This window comes from Pavona decussata, unplaced genomic scaffold, assembly GCF_977016875.1.
Source record: "Pavona decussata unplaced genomic scaffold, jaPavDecu1.1 SCAFFOLD_140, whole genome shotgun sequence".
NCBI lineage: Eukaryota > Metazoa > Cnidaria > Anthozoa > Scleractinia > Agariciidae > Pavona > Pavona decussata.
The window spans coordinates 1442629-1469412 of NW_028145553.1; the positions used below are offsets into that span (position 1 = coordinate 1442629).

The following is a 26784-nucleotide window of genomic DNA, read 5'->3' on the forward strand; positions in this document are numbered from 1 at the left end:
CTTTGCCATCTGACGTACGCCTATGATCCAAAAACGTCGTCTGGATTCGTAAACGAGGCTTTTGCTGCCGCAATGAGCTCGCTTTTCGTGAAGGTGATCGAGAAGAAGGTGAACAAGTCGATGTCCTTTTGGGAGAATAATCGGGTTGCGTAACTCATTTGGTAGAGATCTGATATTTTCCAGCCTTCCGTGTGCACGCAATAATCCTTGCTCGTCTTCTGAAGGAATCAATTTTTTGTCAAGCTTGTCTTTGTCGAGGGTTTGTTGGCTCCATTTGAATAGCCAAAGTTTTGCTTCTGATAATTCTTTTGGTGATATTACTTCTCGGTTTTTCTCTTTTGTTCTTGCGTTGCTGATAAACCTCAAAATATATGCCATGGTCTTCCTGGCTTTTCTGAACGTTGAGCACGATTTCATCAACTGTTCCATGATAGGGTTTTCGTCTGCTTGTGACTGGCCAGCTGGATCCTGGACAAAATCCGTCGAAGCTTTCTGTTGCCGTTACTTGAACACATTTTGTCTCTGATGACTTCTTTTCCTCATTGTCTGGAGAGCTTTCTTTGAAGGCGGGCCACTCTTCTTCTGGGTTCCTCAAGAATTTGGGGCCTTTTAACCAGTCTTCCAGGGCTTCTGGTGAAATTCCTTTGGTTAAGGCATCGGCTGGGTTGTGGCTTGATTTAACGTAATGGAATTCTTCTGGGTCAATCGTTTCCTGAATTTCAGCTACAGTCAACTCTCTCATAGCGACCACTTCTCGTAAGCGACCACCTTCCGTAAGCGACCACTTCGTAAATAACCGTTTTGATTCTCAGTTAAATACTGTTTCAAGAGCTCTCTCGTAAGCGACCACCACTCAAATTTCTCAAGGGACCGCGACCACTTTTTAGGCCAGAAATTTGACATCTTTTGTTTTCTGTTTCCTGTAAGCGACCACCCAACATAATCACGTCTGATCGTTAGTAAATCATCACTCAGAAGTAACAAAAGTTCAATTTATAATCACGCAACCCTGGACTGCTGACAGATAATAACACATTACAGACTGAGAAGATGGCTATAATTAGATCTGCAGGTAAACGGGAATTGGTATAGTGATCTGTTACACAAAGTTTCGTCAGAAGAATAAATAGATGTGAAAAAATCAAATAAATTAGTTTCTTTTTGGCTAATTGTAGCTGCTAAGGTAATATTTTTATGTAATTAATTTATCAATCCAGTATTAGGCTTATTTTGTTGATCTTTCCCGTAAGCGCCCACTTCCCGTAAGCGACCACTTTGTCGTGCCCCAGGGGTCGTCGCTTACGAGAGAGTTGACTGTACTCGAACTGAGACGAATGGCTTGAACTTTCTAGGGCAGGTTTTTAACCATGACAACACGATCTGGGAATCTATCCAGAACATTCTTTTGCAGTTGCTGATTCCGGCGAATTCTAATGCTTCCTCGCATGTCTTGTATACTCTTGCGAGTGAGAGGCATCCCATGAGTTCTAGACGAGGTGTTGACTTCTTCTTTAATGGGGACACAAATGCTTTAACCAGGATTGGCGTACAGGTGTAGGTTCCACTGGCAAGGTTCCATCTTAGGAACAGGACTGAGCCATAAGCTTTCTCTCCCGCGTCACAAAATCCATGGATTTCTGGTAATTCAACTGCATCGTCAGGTTTAAGCTTCCTACTGAATTCGTACTTGAGTAGTTGGTTAAGTACTTGAACGTTCATCTTCCATCTTGACTGGATTACGTCTGGGAGGATTTTGTCCCATGGGTAACCTGAGCTCCACATTAGCTCACTTTGGAAAAGAGTGATAGCCTGGGACCTAGATTGGTCGCGCGAGCGTTTATGGGATTGTTTGGGGGGACGCGATGGTAAACAAACATGGCGGAATGTGGAGCAGAATGTAATAGCGTGGTTAAAACAGCAGAAGATAGCAAAATAGCCGATGTAATCGAAAGAAATTTTTCTGAAAATGTGAAGCTAAAGGAAGAAGATGTGCCTGGGGCGATTTTACCACGAGAAAAACCAGAAGAATGCACCGTGAAACAGCTGCAGAGATGGCTTCTTTGCCGTGGAGCGAAAACGACCGGAAAGAAAATGCAGCTCGTGCAAAGGTATGCTTTCGGATTTATCTAGTATTACGGTATTCAAACACGTCTGTTACTTCTAAGCTGTTATTCTTTCTATTCGCTTTAAGAAAAAATTTTTTCAGAAGACTGTTACAATTTAATATTCTTCTGGGATTGTTGTTTATGTTAGGGTGAAGGATTACTTTGCTGGTGGTCTACACTCCAAGATTAAAGACCCCGATGGTGGAATCCATTTGGCGAAAGTTAAAGCAGGGCTGGGGCTGATGGAAGAGGTTCATGCTAAGCACCTCAAAGAAAACTTTCCAGTGGACGGTTTTACTGAAGACTTGAGCATTTTACCTGTCATATCATTTGGATCAATATGGAGGTATATGATTGAAGAGAGTGATGCTAAAAAGCAACTATCCACTGCAAAACCTTTAGTCAAGGGATACAATTTTTTCAAGTCTGGCCATGTCCTTACAGTCAAGTGCAGGGAATATGATGGAAAGTTTTATGTGAAAAGTCAAGTTCTTCCATCCATGAAAAAGACTGTGGTTTATAATTGCGCTGTGCACTATTACTATGAGATTTCATGAGACCCCCCGCACAGACTCAGACAAACATTGGGATGTGATAAAGGAAAATGTATGAGCGAGTACTGCCGAAGCAATACCAAAAAGCGAAAAACTTGGTGAAATCGCGCAGTTAGCGACAAAGACGGACCGAAATGGTAACCACCAAACACTGCTGTTGGGGTGAATGCAAAACAGACGCGAGGTATCCTGACAAGTGGCCGAAATCCCTCAAAAAGGTTGAGCAACCAGGAAAGAAAGTATTCATTTCATTTCCGAAACCAACACAGAAGCTGATAATTAGTTTCCCCTTTGATGCGTGATCGTAGACTTGCTCCATTCAACAGCCAATCAATCAGATTTGTCACGTTTTCTCTTTTTCCAGTACGCTGCATTTCGAGGCCAAATTCAACACTGTCTTTGCCATCTAATTTGGACAGTAATTGTGACATAACAAAGGGAGCCTCAGAGGAACTTGTTACATGACAACCGTTTTGTTCCATGTTATTTACGAAGCTTTGAATTCTTGATGCGTAACGAGAAAGCGAGAATGAGTCGCTTTTGACAGATCTGATATTAGTAATTTCGTTCAGCAACGTGTCCATCAATTTTCTTTCATCACTAAATTCCGAGTCAAGAATTTTCGACGCCTGCTCTATTGTCGTAAATGGCTTAACTTGATCGGACCAAAAGGAGTTTTTGGGAAGCGCTTTTCGGAGACGCTGAATCGCTGAAGCTGTTCATCGTCGTCTTGTTTATATTTGATCATCCAATATTTAAATTCGCGTTTCCAAGTGGCATAAGTTTTCCTGTTGCCATCCCATGTCGGAACTGACAATTTCTCAAGTCCGTGATTAACGTTCTTTTGCGGGCCTAACACTTCGGCCATTTTTGTCACTGCTTCTGCCATAACATCAAGCGCATTGTATTCCACGGACCATTTTTTAACACCGCACGCCTTTTGATAAGTTGCAAATTTCTCACTACATTCCAGAAAATCAAATTTGGCTTTTTCTCCGAGCCCGTTGATTAACTTTAATCAATTCTTCGGAACCTTCTGTGCTAACTTCACACAACTTGTCCGCAATTGTCTCTTGTTGCTTTTTCACGCTTCTGTACTTAATTTCCACTTCTTTGTAAACGTTTTCGAGTATATTTATGACTGGTTGGACTTCGAAAAGCACGTTAAATTCTTCAAGAAGATCATATAATGAACCTATTGTACTGTCCCTTTTTGCATTACATTAGTGCGCTGTATCAAAATCAAAGACAACTCTGCGTATTCCCTGTTCTACATTAGTGCGCTGGGTGAAAATCAAAGAAAACTCTGCATATTACCTGTTCTACATTAGTTCGCTGTATCAAAACCACAGACAACTCTGCGTATTCCGTGTTCTACATTAGTGTGCTGTCTGAAAATAAAAGACAACTCTGCGTATTCCCTGTTTTACATTAGCGCGCTGTGTAGAAACCAAAGACAACTCTGCGTATTCCCTGTTCTACATTAGTTCGCTGTATCAAAATCAAAGACAACTCTACGTATTCATTGTTCTTTATTAGTGCGCTGTGTAAAAATCAAAGACAACTCTGCGTATTTCCTGTTCTACATTAGTTCGCTGGGTGAAAATCAAAGAACACTCTGCGTATTCCCTGTTCTACAATAGTTCGCTGTATCAAAATCAAAGACAACTTTGCGTATTCCCTGTTCTAAATTAGTTCGCTGTATCAAAATCAAAGACAACTATGCGTATTTCCTGTTCTACATTAGTTCGCTGGGTGAAAATCAAAGACAACTTTGCGTATTCCCTTTTCTACATTAGTTCGCTGTATTAAAATCAAAGACAACTTTGCGCATTCCCTGTTCTACATTAGTTCGCTGTAGGAAAATCAAAGACAACTCTACGTATTCCCTGTTCTACATTAGTGCGCTGGGTGAAAATCAAAGACAACTCTGCATATTACCTGTTCTACATTAGTTCGCTGTATCAAAATCAAAGACAACTCTGCCTATTCCCTGTTCTACATTAGTTCGTTGTATCAAAATCAAAGACAACTCTGCGTATTCCTTGTTCTTTATTAGTGCGCTGTGTGAAAATCAAAGACAACTCTTCGTTTTCCCTGTTCTACATTAGTGGGCTGTATAAAAATCAAAGACAACTTTGCGTATTTCCTGTTCTACATTAATGCGCTGTGTAAAAATCAAACGCAACTCTGCGTATTTCCTGTTCTACATTAGTGTGCTGAGTGTGTGAAAATCAAAGACAACTCTGCGTATTTCCTGTTCTACATTAGTGCGCTGAGTGTGTGAAAATCAAAGACAACTCTGCGTATTCCCTGTTCTACATTAGTGGGCTGTGTAAAAATCAAAGAGAACTCTGCGAATTCCCTGTTCTACATTAGTGCGCTGTATCAAAATCAAAGACAACTCTGCGTATTACCTGCTCTACATTAGTGCGCTGTATAAAAATAAAAGACAACTCTGCGTATTCCCTGTTCTACATTAGTGCGCTGTATGAAAATCAAAGACAACTCTGCGTATTCTCTGTTCTACATTAGTGCGCTGTATAAAAATCAAAGACAACTCTGCGTATTCCCTGTTCTACATTAGTGGGCTGTGTAAAAATCAAAGACAACTTTGCGTATTTCCTGTTCTACATTAGTGCGCTGTGTGAAAATCAAACGCAACTCTGCGTATGTCCTGTTCTACATTACTGTGCTGAGTGTGTGAAAATCAAAGACAACTCTGCGTATTTCCTGTTCTACATTAGTGCGCTGAGTGTGTGAAAATGAAAGACAACTATGCGTATTCCCTCTGCTACATTAGTGGGCTGTGTAAAAATCAAAGACAACTCTGCGAATTCCCTGTTCTACATTAGTACGCTGTATGAAAATCAAAGACAACTCTGCGTATTCCCTTTTCTACATTAGTGTGCTGGGTAAAAATCAGAGACAACTCTGCGTATTACCTGCTCTACATTAGTGTGCTGTATGAAAATCAAAGACAACTCTGCGAATTCCCTGTTCTACATTAGTGGGCTGTTATAAAAATCAAAGACAACTCTGAAAATTCCCTGTTCTACATTATTGCGCTGTATCAAAATCAAAGAGAACTCTGCGTATTACCTGCTCTACATTAGTTTGCCGTATGAAAATCAAAGACAACTCTGCAAATTCCCTGTTCTACATTAGTGCGCTGTATCAAAATAGAAGACAAGTCTGCGTATTACCTGCTCTACATTAGTGCGCTGTATGAAAATCAAAGACAACTCTGGGTATTTTTGTTGTACATTAGTGCGCTGGATAAAAATCAAAGAGAGAACTCTGCGTATTCCTTGTTCTACGTTAGTGCGCTGTAAGAAAAATCAAAGAGAACTCTGCGTATTCCGTGTTCTACATTAGTGTGCTGTCTGAAAATAAAAGACAACTCTGCGTATTCCCTGTTTTACATTATCGCGCTTTGTAGAAACCAAAGACAACTCTGCGTATTCCCTGTTCTTCATTAGTTCGCTGTATCAAAATCAAAGACAACTCTACGTATTCCTTGTTCTTTATTAGTGCGCTGTGTAAAAATCAAAGACAACTTTGCGTATTCCCAATTCTACATTAGTGTGCTGGGTGAAAATCAAAGACAGCTCTGCGTATTTCCTGTTCTACATTAGTTCGCTGGGTGAGAATCAAAGACAACCCTGCGTATTCCCTGTTCTACAATAGTTCGCTGTATCAAAATCAAAGACAACTATGCGTATTTCCTGTTCTACATTAGTTCGCTGGGTGAAAATCAAAGACAACTTTGCGTATTCCCTTTTCTACATTAGTTCGCTGTATTAAAATCAAAGACAACTTTGCGCATTCCCTGTTCTACATTAGTTCGCTGTAGGAAAATCAAAGACAACTCTGCGTATTCCCTGTTCTACATTAGTGCGCTGGGTGAAAATCAAAGACAACTCTGCCTATTACCTTTTCATCATTAGTTCGCTGTATCAAAATCAAAGACAACTCTGCCTATTCCCTGTTCTACATTAGTTCGTTGTATCAAAATCAAAGACAACTCTGCGTATTCCTTGTTCTTTATTAGTGCGCTGTGTGAAAATCAAAGAAAACTCTTCGTTTTCCCTGTTCTACATTAGTGGGCTGTATAAAAATCAAAGACAACTTTGCGTATTTCCTGTTCTACATTAATGCGCTGTGTAAAAATCAAACGCAACTCTACGCATTTCCTGTTCTACATTAGTGCGCTGAGTGTGTGAAAATCAAAGACAACTCTGCGTATTCCCTGTTCTACATTAGTGGGCTTTGTAAAAATCAAAGACAACTCTGCGAATTCCCTGTTGTACATTAGTGCGCTGTATCAAAATCAAAGACAACTCTACGTATTCCCTTTTCTACATTGGTGGGCTGTGTAAAAATCAAAGACAACTCTGCGAATTCCCTGTTCTACATTAGCGCGCTGAATGAAAATCAAAGACCACTCTGCGTATTCCCTGTTCTACATTAGTGGGCAGTGTAAAAATCAAAGACAACTCTGCGTATTACCTGCTCTACATTAGTGCGCTGTATAAAAATCAAAGAAAACTCTGCGTATTCCCTGTTCTACATTAGTGGGCTGTGTAAAAATCAAAGACAACTCTGCGAATTCCCTGTTCTACATTAGTGCCCTGTATGAAAATCAAAGACAACTCTGCGTATTCCCTGTTCTACATTAGTGCGCTGTATAAAAATCAAAGACAACTCTGCGTATTCCCTGTTCTACATTAGTGGGCTGTGTAAAAATCAAAGACAACTCTGCGTATTCCCTGTTCTACACTAGTGGGCTGTGTAAAAATCAAAGACAACTCTGCGAATTCCCTGTTCTACATTAGTGCGCTGTATGAAAATCAAAGTCAACTCTGTGTATTCCCTGTTCTACATTAGTGCGCTGTGTAAAAATCAAAGACAACACTGCGAATTCCCTGTTCTACATTAGTGCGCTGTATGAAAATCAAAGACAACTCTTCGTATTTCCTGTTCTACATTAGTTCGCTGGGTGAAATCAAAGACAACTCTGCGTATTCCCTTTTCTACATTAGTTCGCTGTGTAAAAATCAAAGACAACTTTGCGTATTCCTTGTTCTACATTAGCGCGCTGTAAGAAAATCAAAGTGAACTCTGCGTATTACGTTTTCTACATTAGTGTGCTGTCTGAAAATAAAAGACAACTCTGCGTATTCCCTGTTTTACATTAGCGCGCTGTGTGAAAAGCAATAATAAATATGCGTATTTCCTGCTCTTTATTAGCGCGTTGTGCTAAAATCAGAAATAAATCTTCGTATTCCCTGTTTTTCATTCGCGTGTTCTGAAAAATAAATCTACGTATTGTCTGTTCTATGTTTACTTGTTGTGCTAGAATCAGAGATAAATTTGTTTATTCTATGTTCTGCATTAGCGCGTTGTGTAAAAATCAGAAATAAATCTGCGTATTCCCTGTTTTTAATCAACGCGTTATGAAAAAAACTGCGTTGTTTTGTTCTACGTTAGCGCGTTGTGTGAAAATCAAAGATAAATCTGCTTAATCCCAGTTCTACATTAGCGCGTTTTGCTAAAATCAGAGATAAGTCTGCGTATTCCCTGTTTTTAATCAACGCGTTATGAAAAAAACTGCGTTTTTTTGTTCTACGTTAGCGGCTAACGCTGCGTTTTCCTCTTCTACATTAGCGAGTTGTGTGAAAATCAACGATAACGCTGCGTATTCCCTCTTCAACATTAGTGCGCTAAATGGAAATCAAATATAACTTTGTTTATTTAATGTTGTAAATTAGCGCGCTGCATGAAAATAAAAAACTAACACTCCGTAATCCCTGTTCCAGATTAGCGTGCTGTGTAAAAATCAAAGAGAACTCTGCGTATTCCCTGTTCTTTATTAGTGCGCTGTGTAAAAATCAAAGAGAACTCTGCGTATTTCCTGTTCTTTATTAGTGCGCTGTGTAAAAATCAAAGAGAACTCTGTGTATTCCCTTTTCTACATTAGCGTGCTGTGTAAAAACCAAAGACAACTCTGCGTATTCCCCGTTCTACATTAATGCGCTGTGTGAAAATCATAGATAACTCTGCGTATTCCCTGTTCTACATTAGCTCGCTGTATAAAAATCAAAGACAACTCTGCGTATTCCCTGTTCTACATTAGCACGTTGTGTAAAAATTAAAGATAAATTTGCGTCTTCCCTGTTCTACATTAGCGCGTTGTGAAAAATTAAAGATAAATTTGCGTATTCCCGGTTCTACATTAGTGCGTTTTGTAAAAATAAAAAAAATCTGCGTATTCCTTAGTCTAAATTAGCGTGTTGTGTAAAAATCAAAGATAAATCTGCGTATTCCCTGTTCTACATTAGCGTGTTGTTTAAAAATATCAAAGAGTGATCTGCTTATTTCCTTTTCTACATTAGCGCGTTGTGTAAAAATTAAAGATAAATCTGCGTATTCCCTGCTGTACATTAGCGCGTTTTGTAAAAATTAAAGATAAATTTTCGTATTCCTTGTTCTACATTGGCGCGTTGTGTAAAAATCAAAGTTAAATCTTTGTCTTCCCTGTTCTACATTAGCGCGTTGTTTAAAAATTAAACATAAATCTGCGTATTTCTTGTTCTACATTGGCGTGTGTTGTAAAAATTAAAGATAAATTTATGTATTCTTTGTTCTAAATTAGCGTGTTGTGTAAAAATTAAAATTAAATCTGCGTATGCCCTGTTCTACATTGGCGCGTGTTGTAAAAATTAAAGATAAGTCTGCGTATTTTTTGTTCTACATTAGCGCGTTGTGTAAGAATCAAAGATAAATCTGCGTATTCCCTGTTCTACATTAGCGCGCTGTGTGAAAATCAAAGATAAATCTGCGTATTCCCTGTTCTACATTAGCGCGCTGTGTGAAAATCAAAGATAAATCTGCGTATTCCCTGTTCTACATTAGCGCGCTGTGTGAAAATCAAAGATCAATCTGCGTATTTCCTCTTTTACATTTGCGCGTTGTGTGAAAATCAAAGATAAATCTGCGTATTCCCTGTTCTACATTAGCGCGCTGTGTGAAAATCAAAGATCAATCTGCGTAATTCCTCTTTTACATTTGCGCGTTGTGTGAAAATCAAAGATAAATCTGTGTATTCCCTGTTCTACATTAGCGCGCTGTGTGAAAATCAAAGATCAATCTGCGTATTTCCTCTTTTACATTTGCGCGTTGTGTGAAAATCAAAGATAAATCTGCGTATTCTCTGTTCTACATTAGCGCGCTCTTTGAATTTCAAAGATAAATCTGCGTATTCCCTGTTCTACATTAGCGTGTTGTGAAAAAATTAAAGAGAAATTTTCGTATTCTCTGTCTACATTAGCGCGTTGTGTAAGAATCAAAGACAACTCTGCGTATTCCCTGTTCTACATTAGTGCGCTGTGTAAAAATCAAAGACAACTCTGCGAATTCCCTGTTCTACATTAGTGCGCTGTATGAAAATCAAAGACAACTCTTCGTATTCCCTGTTCTACATTAGTGCGCTGGGTGAAAATCAAAGACAACTCTGCGTATTACCTGCTCTACATTAGTGCGCTGTATGAAAATCAGAGACAACTCTGTGTATTACCTGCTCTACATTAGTGCGCTGTATGAAAATCAAAGACAACTCTGCGTATTACCTGCTCTACATTAGTGCGCTGTATGAAAATCAAAGACAACTCTGTGTATTACCTGCTCTACATTAGTGCGCTGTATGAAAATCAAAGACAACTCTGCGTATTACCTGTTCTACATTAGTGCGCTGTATGAAAATCAAAGAAAACTCTGCGTATTTTTGTTCTACATTAGTGCGCTCTTAGAAAATCAAAGACATCTCTGCGTATTCCCTGTTCTACATTAGTTCGTTGTATCAAAATCAAAGACAACTCTACGTATTCCTTGTTCTTTATTAGTGCGCTGCGTGAAAATCAAGGACAACTCTGCGTATTCCCTGTTCTACATTAGTGCGCTGTATCAAAATCAAAGACAACTCTGCGTATTTCCTGTTCTACATTAGTTCGCTGTATCAAAATCAAAGACAACTCTGCGTATTCCCTGTTCTACATTAGTGCGCTGGGTGAAAATCAAAGACAACTTTGCGTATTCCCTGTTCTACTTTAGTTTGCTGTATCAAAATCAAAGACAACTCTACATTCTCCCTTTTCTACATTAGGGCGTTGTATGAAAATAAAAGACAACTCTGCGTATTCCCTGTTCTACATTAGCGCACTGTGTAGAAATCAAAGACAACTCTGCGTATTCCCTGTTCTACATTAGTTCGTTGTATCAAAATCAAAGACAACTTTACGTATTCCTTGTTCTTTATTAGTGCGCTGTGTGAAAATCAAAGACAACCCTGCGTATTCCCTGTTCTACATTAGTGCGCTGTGTAAAAATCAAAGACAACTTTGCGTATTCCCTGTTCTACATTAGTTCGCTGTATCAAAATCAAAGACAACTCTGCGTATTTCCTATTCTACATTAGTTCGCTGTATCAAAATCAAAGACAACTCTGCGTATTCCCTGTTCTACATTAGTGCGCTGGGTGAAAATCAAAGACAACTTTGCGTATTCCCTGTTCTATTTTAGTTCGCTGTATCAAAATCAAAGACAACTCTGCGTTCTCCCTGTTCTACATTAGGGCGTTGTATGAAAATCAAAGACAACTCTACGTATTCCCTGTTCTAAATTAGTGCGGTATATGAAAATCAGATATAATTCAGCGTATTCCCATTTCTAAATTAGCGCTCCGTGTAAAAATCAAAGACAACTCTGCGTATTACCTGTTCTTCATTAATGCGCTGTATAAAAATCGAAGACAACTCTGCGTATTCCCTGTTCTACATTAGTGCGCTGTATAGAATTCAAAGACAACTCTGCGTATTCCCAGTTCTACATTAGTGCGCTGTGTAAAAATCAAAGACAACTCTGCGTATTTGTTGTTCTACATTAGTGCGCTGTGTAAAAATCAAAGACAACTCTGCGTATTCCCGGTTCTACATTAGCGCGCTGTATGAAAATCAAAGACAACTCCGCGTATTCCCTGTTCTACATTGATGCACTGTATGAAAATTAAAGACAACTCTGCGTATTCCCTGTTCTACATTAGTGCGCTGTATAAAAATCAAAGACAACTCTGCGAATTTCCTTTTCTACATTAGTGCGCTGTATGAAAATCAAAGACAACTCTGTGTATTCCTTGTTCTACATTAGTGGGCTGTGTAAAAATCAAAGACAACTCTGCGAATTCCCTGTTCTACATTAGTGGGCTGTATGAAAATCAAAGACAACTCTGCGTATTCTCTGTTCTACATTAGTGCGCTGTGTGAAAATCAGAGACAACTATGCGTATTCCCAGTTCTACATTAGTGCGCCGTGTGAAAATCAAAGACAACTCTTCGTATTCCCTGTTGTACATTAGTGCGCTGTATAAAAATCAAAGAGAACTCTGCGTATTCCCTGTTCCACATAAGTGCAATGTATAAAGATCAAAGACAACTCTGCGTATTCCCAGTTCTACATTAGAGCGCTGTGTAGATATCAAAGACAACTCTGCGTATTCCCTGTTCTACATTAGTTCGTTGTATCAAAATCAAAGACAACTCTACGTATTCCTTGTTCTTTATTAGTGCGCTGCGTGAAAATCAAGGACAACTCTGCGTATTCCCTGTTCTACATTAGTGCGCTGTATCAAAATCAAAGACAACTCTGCGTATTTCCTGTTCTACATTAGTTCGCTGTATCAAAATCAAAGACAACTCTGCGTATTCCCTGTTCTACATTAGTGCGCTGGGTGAAAATCAAAGACAACTTTGCGTATTCCCTGTTCTACTTTAGTTTGCTGTATCAAAATCAAAGACAACTCTACATTCTCCCTTTTCTACATTAGGGCGTTGTATGAAAATAAAAGACAACTCTGCGTATTCCCTGTTCTACATTAGCGCACTGTGTAGAAATCAAAGACAACTCTGCGTATTCCCTGTTCTACATTAGTTCGTTGTATCAAAATCAAAGACAACTTTACGTATTCCTTGTTCTTTATTAGTGCGCTGTGTGAAAATCAAAGACAACCCTGCGTATTCCCTGTTCTACATTAGTGCGCTGTGTAAAAATCAAAGACAACTTTGCGTATTCCCTGTTCTACATTAGTTCGCTGTATCAAAATCAAAGACAACTCTGCGTATTTCCTATTCTACATTAGTTCGCTGTATCAAAATCAAAGACAACTCTGCGTATTCCCTGTTCTACATTAGTGCGCTGGGTGAAAATCAAAGACAACTTTGCGTATTCCCTGTTCTATTTTAGTTCGCTGTATCAAAATCAAAGACAACTCTGCGTTCTCCCTGTTCTACATTAGGGCGTTGTATGAAAATCAAAGACAACTCTACGTATTCCCTGTTCTAAATTAGTGCGGTATATGAAAATCAGATATAATTCAGCGTATTCCCATTTCTAAATTAGCGCTCCGTGTAAAAATCAAAGACAACTCTGCGTATTACCTGTTCTTCATTAATGCGCTGTATAAAAATCGAAGACAACTCTGCGTATTCCCTGTTCTACATTAGTGCGCTGTATAGAATTCAAAGACAACTCTGCGTATTCCCAGTTCTACATTAGTGCGCTGTGTAAAAATCAAAGACAACTCTGCGTATTTGTTGTTCTACATTAGTGCGCTGTGTAAAAATCAAAGACAACTCTGCGTATTCCCGGTTCTACATTAGCGCGCTGTATGAAAATCAAAGACAACTCCGCGTATTCCCTGTTCTACATTGATGCACTGTATGAAAATTAAAGACAACTCTGCGTATTCCCTGTTCTACATTAGTGCGCTGTATAAAAATCAAAGACAACTCTGCGAATTTCCTTTTCTACATTAGTGCGCTGTATGAAAATCAAAGACAACTCTGTGTATTCCTTGTTCTACATTAGTGGGCTGTGTAAAAATCAAAGACAACTCTGCGAATTCCCTGTTCTACATTAGTGGGCTGTATGAAAATCAAAGACAACTCTGCGTATTCTCTGTTCTACATTAGTGCGCTGTGTGAAAATCAGAGACAACTATGCGTATTCCCAGTTCTACATTAGTGCGCCGTGTGAAAATCAAAGACAACTCTTCGTATTCCCTGTTGTACATTAGTGCGCTGTATAAAAATCAAAGAGAACTCTGCGTATTCCCTGTTCCACATAAGTGCAATGTATAAAGATCAAAGACAACTCTGCGTATTCCCAGTTCTACATTAGAGCGCTGTGTAGATATCAAAGACAACTCTGCGTATTCCCTGTTCTGCATTAATGCGCTGTATAAAAATCAAAGACATTATTGCGTATTTCCTGTTCTACATTAGCGGGCTGTGTAGAAATCAAAGACAACTCTGCGTATTCCCTGTTCTACATTAATGCGCTGTATAAAATTCAAAGACAACTCTGGGTATTCCCAGTTCTACATTAGTGCGCCTTGTTAAAATCAAAGACAATTCTGCGTATTCCCAGTTCTACATTAGTGCGCTGTGTGAAAATCAAAGACAACTTTGCGTATTCCCAGTTCTACATTAGTGCCCTGTGTGAAAATCAAAGACAACTCTACGCATTCCCTGTTCTACATTAGTGCGCTGTGTAAAAATCAAAGACAACTCTGCGAATTCCCTGTTCTACATTAGTGCGCTGTATGAAAATCAAAGATAAATCTACGTATTTCCTGTTCTACGTTTGCGCGTTGTGTGAAAATCAAGGATAAATCTGTGTATTCCCTGTTGTACATTAGTGTGTTGTGTCCATAAAAGGGAAATTTGCGTACTCCCTGTTCTACATTAGCGTGTTGTGTAAAAATTAAAGAGAAATTTGCATATTCCCTGTTCTACATTTGCGCGTTGTGTGAAATTCAAAGATAAATCTGCGTATTCCCTGTTCTACATTAGCGTGCTGTGTTTCTACATTAGCGTGCTGTGTTAAAATCAAAGATAAATTTGTGTATTCCCTGTTCTACATTAGCGCGCTGTGTTAAAATCAAAGATAAATCTGTGCATTCCCTGTTCTACATTAGCGTGCTGTGTTAAAATCAAAGATAAATCTACGTATTTCCTGTTCTACGTTTGCGCGTTGTGTGAAAATCAAGGATAAATCTGTGTATTCCCTGTTGTACATTAGCGTGTTGTGTACAAAAAAGGGAAATTTGCATACTCCCTGTTCTACATTAGTGTGTTGTGTAAAAATTAAAGAGAAATTTGCATATTCCCTGTTCTACATTTGCGCGTTGTGTGAAATTCAAAGATAAATCTGCGTATTCCCTGTTCTACATTAGCGTGCGGTGTTAAAATCAAAGATAAATCTGTGTATTTCCTGTTCTACATTAGCGTGCTGCGTGAAAATCAAAGATAAATCTGCGTATTCTCTGTTCTACATTAGCGTGCTGTGTTAAAATCAAAGATAAATCTGTGTATTTCCTGTTCTACATTAGCGTGCTGCGTGAAAATCAAAGATAAATCTGCGTATTCCCTGTTCTACATTAGCGTGCTGTGTGAAAATCAAAGATAAATCTGTGCATTCCCTGTTCTACATTAGCGTGCTGCGTGAAAATCAAAGATAAATCTGCGTATTCCCTGTTCTACATTAGCGTGCTGTGTTAAAATCAAAGATAAATCTGTGTATTTCCTGTTCTACATTAGCATGCTGTGTTAAAATCAAAGATAAATCTGTGTATTCCCTGTTCTACATTAGCGCACTGTGTTAAAATCAAAGATAAATCTGTGTATTTCCTGTTCTGCATTAGCGCGCTGTGTTAAAATCAAAGATAAATCTGCGTATTCCCTGTTCTACATTAGCCTGCTGTGTTAAAATCAAAGATAAATCTGTGTATTTCCTGTTCTACATTAGCGTGCTGTGTGAAAATCAAAGATAAATCTGTGCATTCCCTGTTCTACATTAGCGCGTTGTGTGAAAATCAAAGATAAATCTGCGTATTCCCTGTTCTACATTAGCGCGCTGTGTGAAAATCAAAGATAAATCTGCGTATTTCCTCTTTTACATTTGCGCGTTGTGTGAAAATCATAGATAAATCTGCGTATTCCCTGTTCTACATTAGCGCGCTCTTTGAATATCAAAGATAAATCTGCGTATTCCCTGTTCTACATTAGCGTGTTGTGAAAAAATTAAAGAGAAATTTGCGTATTGTTTGTCTACATTAGCGCGCTGTGTGAAAATCAAAGATAAATCTACGTATTTCCTGTTCTACGTTTGCGCGTTGTGTGAAAATCAAGGATAAATCTGTGTATTCCCTGTTGTACATTTGCGCGCTGTGTGAAAATCAAAGATAAATCTGCGTATCTCCTGTTCTACATAAGCGCGCTGTGTGAAAATCAAAGATAAATCTGCGTATTCTTTGTTCTACATTAGCGCGCTGTGCGATAATCAAAGATAATTCTGCGTTTTCCCTGTTCTACATTAGCGCGCTGTGTGAAATGAAAGTTTAATCTGCGTATTGCCTTTTCTACATTATCGCGGTTTGCGAAAATGAAAAATAAATTTGCGTATTCCATGTTCTACATTAGCGCGTTGTTTAAAAATCAAACGGATAAATCTGCGTATTGCCTTTTCTACATTATTGCTCGGTGAAAATCAAATATAAATCTGTGTGTTCCCTATTTTACATTAGCGCGTTGTGTGAAATTCAAAGATAAATCTGCGCATTACCTGTTATACATTTGCGCGCTGTGTGAAAATCAAAGATAAATCTGCGTGTTGCCTGTTTTACATCGGTGCGTTGTGCGAAATTTAAAGATATCTGCGTATTGCCTGTTCTATATTAGCGCGTTGTGTGAAAATCAAAGAAAAAAGTGCGTATTTTCTGTTCTACATTACCGCGCTGTGTGAAAATCTTAGATAAATCTGCGTTTTCCCTGTTCTACATTGGCGCGCTGTGTGAAAATGAAAGATAAATCTGCGTATTTCCTGTTTTACATTTACCGCGTTGTGCGTAAGTCAACGATATCTACGTATTGCCTGTTTTACATTAGCTTGTTATTCTAAAATGAAAGATAAATCTGCGTATTGCCTGTTTTACATTAGCGCGGTTTGCGAAAATCAAAAATAAAACTGCGTATTCCCTGTTCTACATTAGCGCGTTGTGTGAAAATCAAAGATAAATCTGCTATTGTCTTTTCTACATTAACGCGCTTTGTGAAAATCAAATATAAATCTGCGTATTCCCTGTTCTACATTTGCGCGTTGTTTTAAAATCAAAGATAAATCTGCTTATTGCCTGTTCTACATTGGCGCGTTGTAGGTAATATAAAGATAAATCTGCGTATTCCCTGTTCTACATTAGCGCGTTGTGCGAAAATCAAAGATAAATCTGCGTATTCCCTGTTCTACATTGGCGCGTTGTGTGAAAATGAAAGATAACTCTGCGTATTGCCTGTTTTACATTAGGGCGGTGTGTGAAAATCAAAGATAAATCTGCGTATTCCCTGTTCTACATTAGCGCGTTGTGTGAAAATCAAAGATAAATGTGCGTATTCCCTGTTTTACATTAGCGCGTTGTGCTAAAATCTAAAATAAATCTTCGCATTCCTCTATTCCGGCTACATTAGCCGTTGTGCGAAAATCATAGATAAATCTGGGTATTGCCTTTTCTACATTAGCGCGTTGTGCGAAAATTAAAAAATAAATCTACGTATTTCCTGTTCTACATCAGCCGTTGTTCTAAAATCAAAAATAATTCTGCGTTTTCCCTGTTCTACATTAGCACGTTGTGGGAAAATCAAAAATAAATCTGTGAATGTTCTATTTTACATTAGCGGGTTGTGCGAAAAGCAAAAAAAAAATTTCGCATTCCTCTATTCTAGATCAGCGATTGTTCGGAAATCAAAAATAAATCTGCGTCAGATTCCCTGTCACATAAGCGCGTTGTGCGAAAATCAAAAATAAATCTACGTTTTCCCTGTCCTACATTCATAGCACGTTGTGCGAAAATCAATCTGAAAATAAATCTTCGTATTTCCTGTTCTACGCTAGTGCGTTGTGCGAGAATCAAAGAGAAATCTGCGTATTCCCTGTTTTAAAGTAATTATTTAACCGTTGCATCCCTTGTTCTATATCTGCGTATTATGTGACAACATAGAGAAATTAGTATTTTTCTTGTTGTACGTTGCGCGTTGTTGTGAAAATCAAAGAGAAATCAATCTTTGCCTTATTCTACAATTGGGCGTTGCGCTTATTGGGTAAAGTATGTGATATTCCTCGTTTTTCATTTTCGTGTCGAATGAAAAATCCAAGAATAATCCGTGTATTCTTGGTTTGACGCTGTTTGATATTTGCATGCTACCTAAAAATCAAATCGAAATTGATTCTCTCCTTTGTATATGTGCGTTGTTCGAAATTCAAAATAAAATCTTTGTAGTCCGGCTTTGCCAGTTGCGAAGACAAGTCTGTCTATTCCCTTTTGTAAATTTGCGCGTTGGATGAACTCAAAGAGAATTTATTACGTGTATGTATTGCTTCGGTTCTCTATGTTTACGCGCTAGGCGAAAATCTCTGAGAAATTTGTGTATTCTTAATTTTAATTTTTTTTCTGGTCATTTCCGCGTTGCGTGAAAAGCGAAGGAAAAGCTGTTAGAGTACTTTCTTGTTTTACATTTGCGCGTTGGACAAAAGTAAAGAGAAAAAGTGCATGTATTCCTTGTTCTATATTAACGCGCTGTGTGTAAATCAAAGCAAAAGTTGGATATTCCTTGTTCTATATATGTGTGTTGTTCTAAAGACAGAACTAAATAAATTGTGTATTAATTAAGATGGATCTACATCTCGCTGTACATTTTCGCAATGCCGGAAAAAGTGTTAAAAAATTCTTTGCGTTCCTTACGTGGCCTTCTACAAAGCGTGTGATGCGAATTTAGTCTGAAGTTTCTATGCGAAGAGGCGCTGTAGTAACAAATCGCCATTATGTACAACAGTTGAATTCTGTTGACAAGTTTTATTATTGAAGAACAGGAAAGCAGGCTAGCTGGGAATAACAACTGAATTAGCTAAGTCAGTTAATGTTAGGGAACTTTTTACCAGAAAATTAATAAAAGCATCAATTGGCTAAATATTCAATTGTTTAACTCAAAAGTTTTAGGCCTCAGAATTTTTTCTCTTGGACTCCAGGTTGTTAGGGGAAAGGTCTCAAAATCATCCTTTAGTAAAATTGCTGTGTTAGCCACTTTGGGATTTTAGAACTCGTGTTCCTGAGGCAAACTGTTTACCTTGCCGTGTTGTTACACGTAAGCATCGGCAGCGCCGGGTCTGGTAGCAGTTTTCTTTTCTAAATACAAAATCTAAACGAGCTGAAGCAGATTTTGGTTCTAAAGGCATGGATAAAAAATTTGCTCATAAATTTTATCGATTTGAGGGCGAAATAGTCATAAAACAAAGGGCAAAATCCCCCGTAGAAAACTCTGTCTTATATTTTGAGGAAATGTAAGCGGAATGTTTTCAGACTCCGATCAGACAACGCTGTAAGCGCTTCGCGGCAACAAAATCCGACTGCGATGGTTTTTTAAGCACCTCCTAATATGACACCGCACAAAGATTCGCGTATCTAAAAGGCGCATGGAAATTTCGAGAAGAAAAACATTACGTACAGATCAATAAATTAAGACAAATGAAAATATAACGAAAACTGACCTTGTGACAGTTTAATGAGTGAACGGAATGGTTTTACACGAGAGTTAGTCATCAGTCTTGGCCAGTACACTTCTTCCGAAGCAGTCCTTGCAATACAACGGCGCGAAAAATAATTTTGATATCTACCCTGAACGTGAACAGTGAATCACTAGTGAAATTTCAATGTTTAAACATTTCAACTCGAAGGTTTACTTTACATATTATTCAGCGCTAATAAGCTAACAACTACAGGAATGTAGATTTAATAAATCGCAAGATTCTCAAGAAAAATGCGAATACTAAGGGTTAAAAATTCTTGATAAGTCGGTGGTGGAACTAAAACAGTACTCGTCTAGAAAGTGAAAAGGGAAAAAGGGAAAAACTGCTTCACCGTTGACTAGGAAACAGAAGAATTTATTAATGAGGAGAAACGTGATAAACATTCTCGAAATGATGAATCAGAAAATCGCCGGCTAAGTTTGAAGAAACGCAAGAGCGAGGAGAACGTAGGAGAACTGAATTTGAAAAAAAAAAAAAGCGAGGCAAAATTGGGAACTACGTTGAAAGTAACGCAAAAATTGAGCCCGTCATCATGTTTTCATGGCGGCGAGAAATCAATACGAATTGACGAGAACCGAAGGAGATGGCCTCGAGAATCGGAAGCGTACACTTACGCGTTCGCTTCTTCGGTTTATCGCTCCTTTGCAAATTGGCGCATGTTCAGACTTCGCCATAATCTGAACTTAATTAAGGGCAGAGCGAAATGTCCAATTAAAGGAAAGAGAGAGCGAGATCGGAATACTGAAGCAAGAAATGTCCAAGCTGTCGCTAATCTTCAGCCAGTGACTGAGCTTTGAAAAGCAGATTTTCGTTGAGATAAACCGCAGTAAATTAGACGGAACCAGTTTCTATATTCTGACCGCGAAATAAAAGGAAGAAGACGGACACGACGTAGCAGTCGGGAAACTGAAATTAAGATGAAACCACCTTCAAAAAGCTCTGGAAGGATGAACAACCAAATCTATAAATGAAACACTGTTTTTGTTACTGCATGAAAAGGTTCCATTCATCTTGGTGCAATTCAACAGCAACAAATTAAGGGAGGACTTATGAGACGCTGGGAGAGAAACTAGCAAGTTGCATGGGCCACACAAAGGAAATTTAAGGTATGAAATTATTATTAAACTCTTCAGACTCTAAGCCGGGAGTTAAGACGATTGAACCACAGGATAGTACTACCTCGGCTATTATTTAATAAGTTCCATTTTCATACAAACTGGTTTTGATTTTATACTGAATTCGTAAATTCTCTGAACTAAAGGCTTCATAATTTTGATGAAGACAAATTTTCACCCAGCGTATAATAACACTGTTTTTTTGAAACTTAAACAATATATATTCTCTTAAAATTCACTGAGCGGCCAATAATTATAAATTTAGCGAACGAATCTCAAATTTTGAGCAAAGTAGAAAGATACAGACAAATTTTGCACAGCGAAAATATCGGAAATGTTACAGTAGCGTTTGTACATAGGTCACCTATCTAAACAACTCGACTTTTGAGCGGCGGATAAAGTCAAATTTTCGCAAACCTGGAAATCGGCTCGTGATCAAAATATTTTAAGAAAGATTTTCATTCTTCTTGGTCCTGATTCTGTTACATTAAAACTTGTCTTGAAATCAACTCATATCTACGAAACAACAATTTTACTCTCTCGTGCCCGAAAAATTCAATAAAAGAAATAATTATCAGAAACTGTGCCTCATCTCGAACAATCATAATAAGATTCCTCGAGAACTTCAACGTATTCAGTAAAGGATTTTAGGTGGCTACTCCATCATGCAGGCTTTATATGTCGTACCTACTGCAGCTAAACAATACAACCTAAACTATTGGAGTATTAAGACGAACAAAGCCTTGAAAATTGGCGTTTTTGAATAATTGTACATTTTTCCACTGGAATCTTTAGTTTATGCTAACATAATGTAGCCTCTGGAATGTTTGGAGTTTTAAGACTGATAATCAAAACGCGATAAAATTTTGAAACGAATAATTTCCTAAATCGCGGTGACTAACTGTAAAATGTCAAAATTTAGGGAACAAAACTAGACTTGAAATTCTGCTGCTTTTAACTGAAGCCAGGATATTTGAAAATCTCGAAAAAAATTATAATGATAGTTCCGTAGTTTCGGTGTTTAAATAGAGTTTCAAACTTTTGATTCTTCAACCGCTTAGTGTACATCGGTTAATTTAAAGATGCTAGCTCTTCTGTCTTGGTACGATTTTAGACGTCGCGATATTCAAATTTGAATCTTCCATTTACTGTCAAGCCAAGGCGGATAGAACAATGCAAAGCCTTCCTCGAGAGTGCTGTGAAATCTGTAGATCATCCGGTGGGTGCTTCCAGAGACAAGCTGACAATACAATCTATAGACTCAGCACTGACGTCGAGAAATTCTATATTGTGTTGTTTTCAATCGTAAAAGCAGTTGATGACAATTTCTGTGATTTTTTGAATATATTATCAAAGTTCTCAAACCTCAGTTTTTAGTTGACATACGTCAGTAAGGCAGGCCTATCACAGGGGTGTATTTCCAATTCAGTGTTGATCAAGCAAACAAATTTCTTTAAATTAATTCTTTAACAAAAGAGGACAAAATAATATTTGTATGAAGTATTGACTAGACTGATTTTGATCTGCTCTATTCAACTGTCAAAATTCAGTTTTAAAATGACACGATTACTTCTGTTTTAAATAAATGTTTTCTCAGACACGAGACACAAATCACATAATTATTCAAATTTGAAAGCTCTGTACAACGCTATGACAGGAATACATAGCTACACACATTTTGAATAGTTCAGTTTTTTCCATCCCATGCAGAAAAAGTAAGGTTGAGTCATTTTCTCTCGAGTTGCATCTGACGGAATCGGATATAATGATATTTGTGTCAGATCGAGTGTAGGAAATTCTCCTTTTTATTTCCAGATTACTGCCACCCAAAGTTAAATTTGGCAAGCACTTGAGTTTGCCATCTTTTAATGCTTCGCGTTCCAGAGTTAACCTACGTATTTCAGTGTTGTAAACGTTATTTTGAAGTCGTCCAATTATCATCGGGAAACCTCGCGGGTAGGCGGAAAATAGGCCTCGATCCAGGCTTCGATGATGTGATGTTCCAATATCGAGATTACGACATGCAAAGGAAACAATGGTATATTATCGCGCATTGTACCAGTGTGTTTGTTTGTTTGTTTTCTTTCTCTTACTTAGCCTCGGTAAAAATTCTGGTCTCGTTACGGGTCTGGCTGCTCAATTTTTTCGCAGTTACTGATTACAAGGTTTAGAAAAATGTTTTCTTTGATATAGCTGAAATGGCCTTTGAAAAGTTTAAATTTCCGTTTAGAAGAAACGTTGTTTCAGCGGAAAGTAAAGATTTGCCATGATACAAACGCAAAGTTTGAGGTGATCAATTAATTCGACAGCAGCGGTGAAACCTTCAGCTTATACGTATGCAGGATTTTTGAGCAATGTTTATCCTAGTTCGCCAATAGAGAGTTTAACGTAATTTCCGTATAGAGATCTTCGCGCAAGTTTAAGAGCGGGTTAGCGGAAACTAGGCGCGCGAGGAAACAATTTTCGTGTTGAAAAAGATATTGTTAGTGATAAAAAAACGTTTGCAAGTTCGGGGTCGACAAATAAGGTTTTATCAAGAGGGTGCTTCCTTTGTTATAATATTCATTTATCAATATGCTTGTGATTGCGATTTTCTATAGTTCGAATGTCAAGTTTTCGAATAAAAAGAGGGACTTTAGAATTGAATAGGAGTACGAGATCCGCTCAATGAGAAAGAACGCTTTTCGAATCCAGTTCGCGTGCTTTAGTTAATCACTTTCCAGACTAATTTTGTTTCTAGGGCCTCTTTATCTGCTGGTAAAGCAACAGGAAAGAGTGAGAATTCTGAGGAAGCGACTGAATTGGAATTCGAATGTCGTAATCGTGCTCAATCTTGTACTGGAATTCGTCGACGTTATGGCTCATGAATTTTCGATTATAGTTAGGTTTCTTTTCAAAATGGGGTTTCAAAATGTTTTCAATGTGTGTTTGGTGGTTTGTTGAGTTGTTGGATTTTTCGTAGGCTGTTTTCCAAACACGAAAAACGTCCTCTAACAGTTTAATTTAAGATATTTGTTACGCACTTTGACTGATTTTGTTCGGCTCTGGCATTGATTGCTTCTTAAATTTCTTGTCGAGATTGCTTTGGAATAAACAGTTCTGTAAACGACCGCCCGGCTTTTTTGAACGCGAACAACAAACAAATGAGTGAATATGTTTTCTATTGCTCCTGCACTGAGAAACAGTCGTAAAAAAATTGGACTATTTTATAATGAGTTTTAAAGCAAGAATGCGGAGAACTCTTAGGGTCGGTTATTAAAAGACAGTTTAGGCTGTGTTTTACAAAATCACGTTCTAAGCCATTTTCAATTTTGCCAACAGTCATATCTAAACTTTGTCTCAATGCTGACGGCAGCAAGAAGGCTTGCATCCCAGACTAGAAAACTTTCTACTTAAAATAAACCACTTATAAACAGATTTGGAGGCTCGCTGATTGTTTTAAACTGCGGCCTAAGTTAGACTGTTGAAATAACTAGCCTTTAGAGGTTGGCTCGTTAACTTTGGTTTCTAGACGTTGGACGGTTAAACTCATAAATAGTATCACGAAATAATTCAGTGAACCAGTCACTGAATGGCTGAAAAAAAAATGATTGCGGAAAGTTTATTTAGTGGGTGCTACAATATAATTGGCCACGAAGGCTTAAGTTCATTGTTGACTTGTTTACTCTGTTTCAGTTATGAATAAATCTGTACATAATCTATTTGTTTAAAGCTTTGTTGATGATAAAATTAAAAACACTTTTATTCTTTCGAGTTTCTTGCAAACGAATTTATCACAATCTGAAAAACTCGGACTTAACGTTTTCCAGCTTTTGAATTTGTTATACATGCGAATTAATTGCTGAAGTTTTCTTTTTACGTCGTGACCACGGTAATTTCTGTAATTTTTCCTTGCGCGTTGGTCAGTTAAACATTTAATTTCTCAATAGCAGCTCAATCACGTCTCGTTGGCGCAGCTGACAGCCCCCAAAACATGTTCACAGGGGTTGAAAACAAGTTTCGCTTCATTATGTTAACAAACAATCATTTTCAAATAATTACTTTTCAAGCGAGGGTTCAGTTGGCATTGAGCCTTCAAAGTGCGCAGAGCTCTATACACCGAAGATATCAGTCAAAGTATTTCTTGCTCGCCTCGCGGATTCTCATCATGACGTTTATTGCAGTGTCCGTTTTTCTGGCTGTCTGTTTGGCGGTTGGTGTGGATTCAGGGACCCTTCAGCTACCAAACAACGGCATTACGCTCAATGGTAATGCTAACGTTCAGTTTTATGGGAAAAAGGAGGACGTTTGGGCTAGTTTGTCTAACGGTAATTTCATACGAAACTCTTCCCTTATTGTCAGACCTTTGTATCAAACCTCGTCTCTGAAGTCTTAATTAACTCGCGATCAAAAAATTTCGCTACAACGCAAAAATAAAGCAAATATATTGATTACTCCCTTGTTTTCATCCAGATTTCCCTTGTTAAAGGAACAGTGTTTATTCGCCATTACTCACTGTTGATTTTTTTCTTTTAAGGGCGCCGATATCCCATCATCCAGAGCGGTGACTACATTGCTTTGAGGATGGCCTTCACGTCAGGCAGCATGTCAGTGTACTGGATGAGGTGTGCAACTACATGTTACAGATATACCTGCCCGGGTACCGTTATGAGTTCATCCGCATGGTCATCGTGCAGTAGCCATATGATGTTTAGGATCACCGCTATGGGCAAGATGGACGGACAGCCGATCAACAGTGGTGACATGGTGTCACTTAGTTCAAAGGGGTATGGTACCCGGTATCGACTGTTTTGTGGCACATCAACAAGCTACAAATGCCGAGTGACTACTGGGTGGGTAAACGATCATTAACTTTCACTTCATTACGATAAGAATGAAGGTTTTAAAACTAATAATAAAATTTTCAATTTTTTGTCTTTTTCTTGTCATAATTTAGTCTGTTAAGCAATAATCAGCACTGGTAGGAATTTTTAAAAAGTCAAGAAATTATTTCATTTAACTTTTAGTCCACAGCCATTTACACTACCTTTACTGTTGTTTACAGAGCACCCAGCAGGCTGTCAGGAAACAGCTGGTTTTACTACCAGCACTTCACTTTCCAGATCTTCTCTAGGAACGCTGTTGATGGGACCCCAGTGCAGTTTAATGACATTGTGGGTCTCAGATACCCGTACAGCTACAGAAGTTACTGGTTGTACTACAACAGCGGCTACTTTTACGCTCGAAGCTGCAACACCCACAGCAAATCTTCATGCGCTCGGGTTAACGCTTACACTGGCTTCAGAATCTTCAAAAAGTTTTGAAGTGCAAGGGTCAGTGTGACTCCATTGTTAACACAGTTTAACTTGGAACAACTCCATGGCCTAAAGATCCTGAAAAGATCTTCGTCGCAACATTTAAGCCCAACAAGCAGAGCTTGCGCTGCAGAAAAAGTCGCCAAGACAGCCTTTAGCAACTTTTTCGTAGCTCACGCTGGCTCATCATGCCCACCAGCTTAAATGTTGAGGCTCACATCTTTTTAGGAGCTTTCGGCCATTGCATTGTCGCATCTTAAACTGTACCTTGCTTCATCAACAATAAAAGCGTTTTATAAAAACAAACAACGAATGTCTGGACTACCTTAATCGTGTGCTGTTTTTATTTTTAAAAACCTACAGATGAAGTAAAAAGCTAATTTTAAACAGGCCACCATCCCAACCCCACTTACTCTGCCCTTTCATTTCTAAAACAGTTCAAATGTGACGTTAACTTTCACTAGGAGCCCAAAATATTGAAATATTGAAAGAAACCCAAAAAATATTGAAAAACAACTAAAAAAGGGAAAGAAAAAAAAAAGAAAGAAAAAAAAACGAAATGAAAATAGGAAGAAAGGAAAGAGAAAAGCTGTTCCAACTTTCTCTCTTTGGGGAGATGGGTGGGGTGGGAGCAACCTCATTCCCAGGGTCTCTCTTCTTAAGGCCTCCTAGAGAAACCACAGGAACAAGGCTGGGTGGGAGGAGAAGGAGTGGGGTAGGTACAGGCTGCACTTCTGGGATCATGGGAGAAAAACTTCATACTTGAATAAAAATTGGCAAATTTCGATAACATTCATCAAAGTCACCAAGGGAGATACCCCACATCAAAAACTGTAATCCCTTCTCAGAGTGGAGGATGAAAAGCAAACAACTCAAAAAACCTCCCTCCCCGGTTTCTAGACATCGCGAGCTGAGCTGAACATCAGCTTTTACAACCTTTTAAGTTCGTGTCTTAATTTATCCTTACAATATCAACGCATTACGAAGCACAAAGCTAATGTGAAATTACAAAAATCTTCAGTTAGTG

The 26784-nt window shown here is 38.3% G+C and overlaps 2 protein-coding genes across 3 annotated transcripts; both read left to right on the forward strand.

The window, feature by feature from the left end:
- Window positions 1-1791: 1791 nt before the first annotated feature.
- LOC146466897 (uncharacterized) lies at window positions 1792-2662 on the forward strand. The gene is made up of 2 exons (XM_085126482.1): window positions 1792-2108; window positions 2254-2662. The coding sequence occupies exons 1-2, from the start codon at window positions 1876-1878 to the stop codon at window positions 2660-2662; spliced, it is 642 nt and encodes a 213-aa protein (XP_084982608.1). The 5' UTR covers window positions 1792-1875.
- A 21845-nt stretch (window positions 2663-24507) lies between these two features.
- LOC146466898 (uncharacterized) lies at window positions 24508-26066 on the forward strand. Of its 2 annotated transcripts, none has more exons than XM_085126544.1 (3): window positions 24508-24770; window positions 24980-25295; window positions 25508-26066. In XM_085126544.1, the coding sequence occupies exons 1-3, from the start codon at window positions 24611-24613 to the stop codon at window positions 25764-25766; spliced, it is 735 nt and encodes a 244-aa protein (XP_084982670.1). In that variant the 5' UTR covers window positions 24508-24610; the 3' UTR covers window positions 25767-26066. The 2 variants fall into 2 exon arrangements, with proteins under 2 accessions (XP_084982670.1, XP_084982671.1); XM_085126545.1 differs by having other exon boundaries at window positions 24508-24710.
- The last annotated feature ends 718 nt before the right edge of the window (window positions 26067-26784 follow it).

Coding starts and splice junctions, on each gene's coding strand:
- LOC146466897 (XM_085126482.1), top strand. CDS start 1,876: ATGGCGGAATGTGGAGCAGAATGTAATAGCGTGGTTAAAACAGCAGAA. Junction 2,109..2,253: donor AAAATGCAGCTCGTGCAAAG/GTATGCTTTCGG, acceptor TGTTTATGTTAG/GGTGAAGGATTACTTTGCTG.
- LOC146466898 (XM_085126544.1), top strand. CDS start 24,611: ATGACGTTTATTGCAGTGTCCGTTTTTCTGGCTGTCTGTTTGGCGGTT. Junction 24,771..24,979: donor TTGGGCTAGTTTGTCTAACG/GTAATTTCATAC, acceptor TTTTCTTTTAAG/GGCGCCGATATCCCATCATC. Junction 25,296..25,507: donor AAATGCCGAGTGACTACTGG/GTGGGTAAACGA, acceptor TGTTGTTTACAG/AGCACCCAGCAGGCTGTCAG.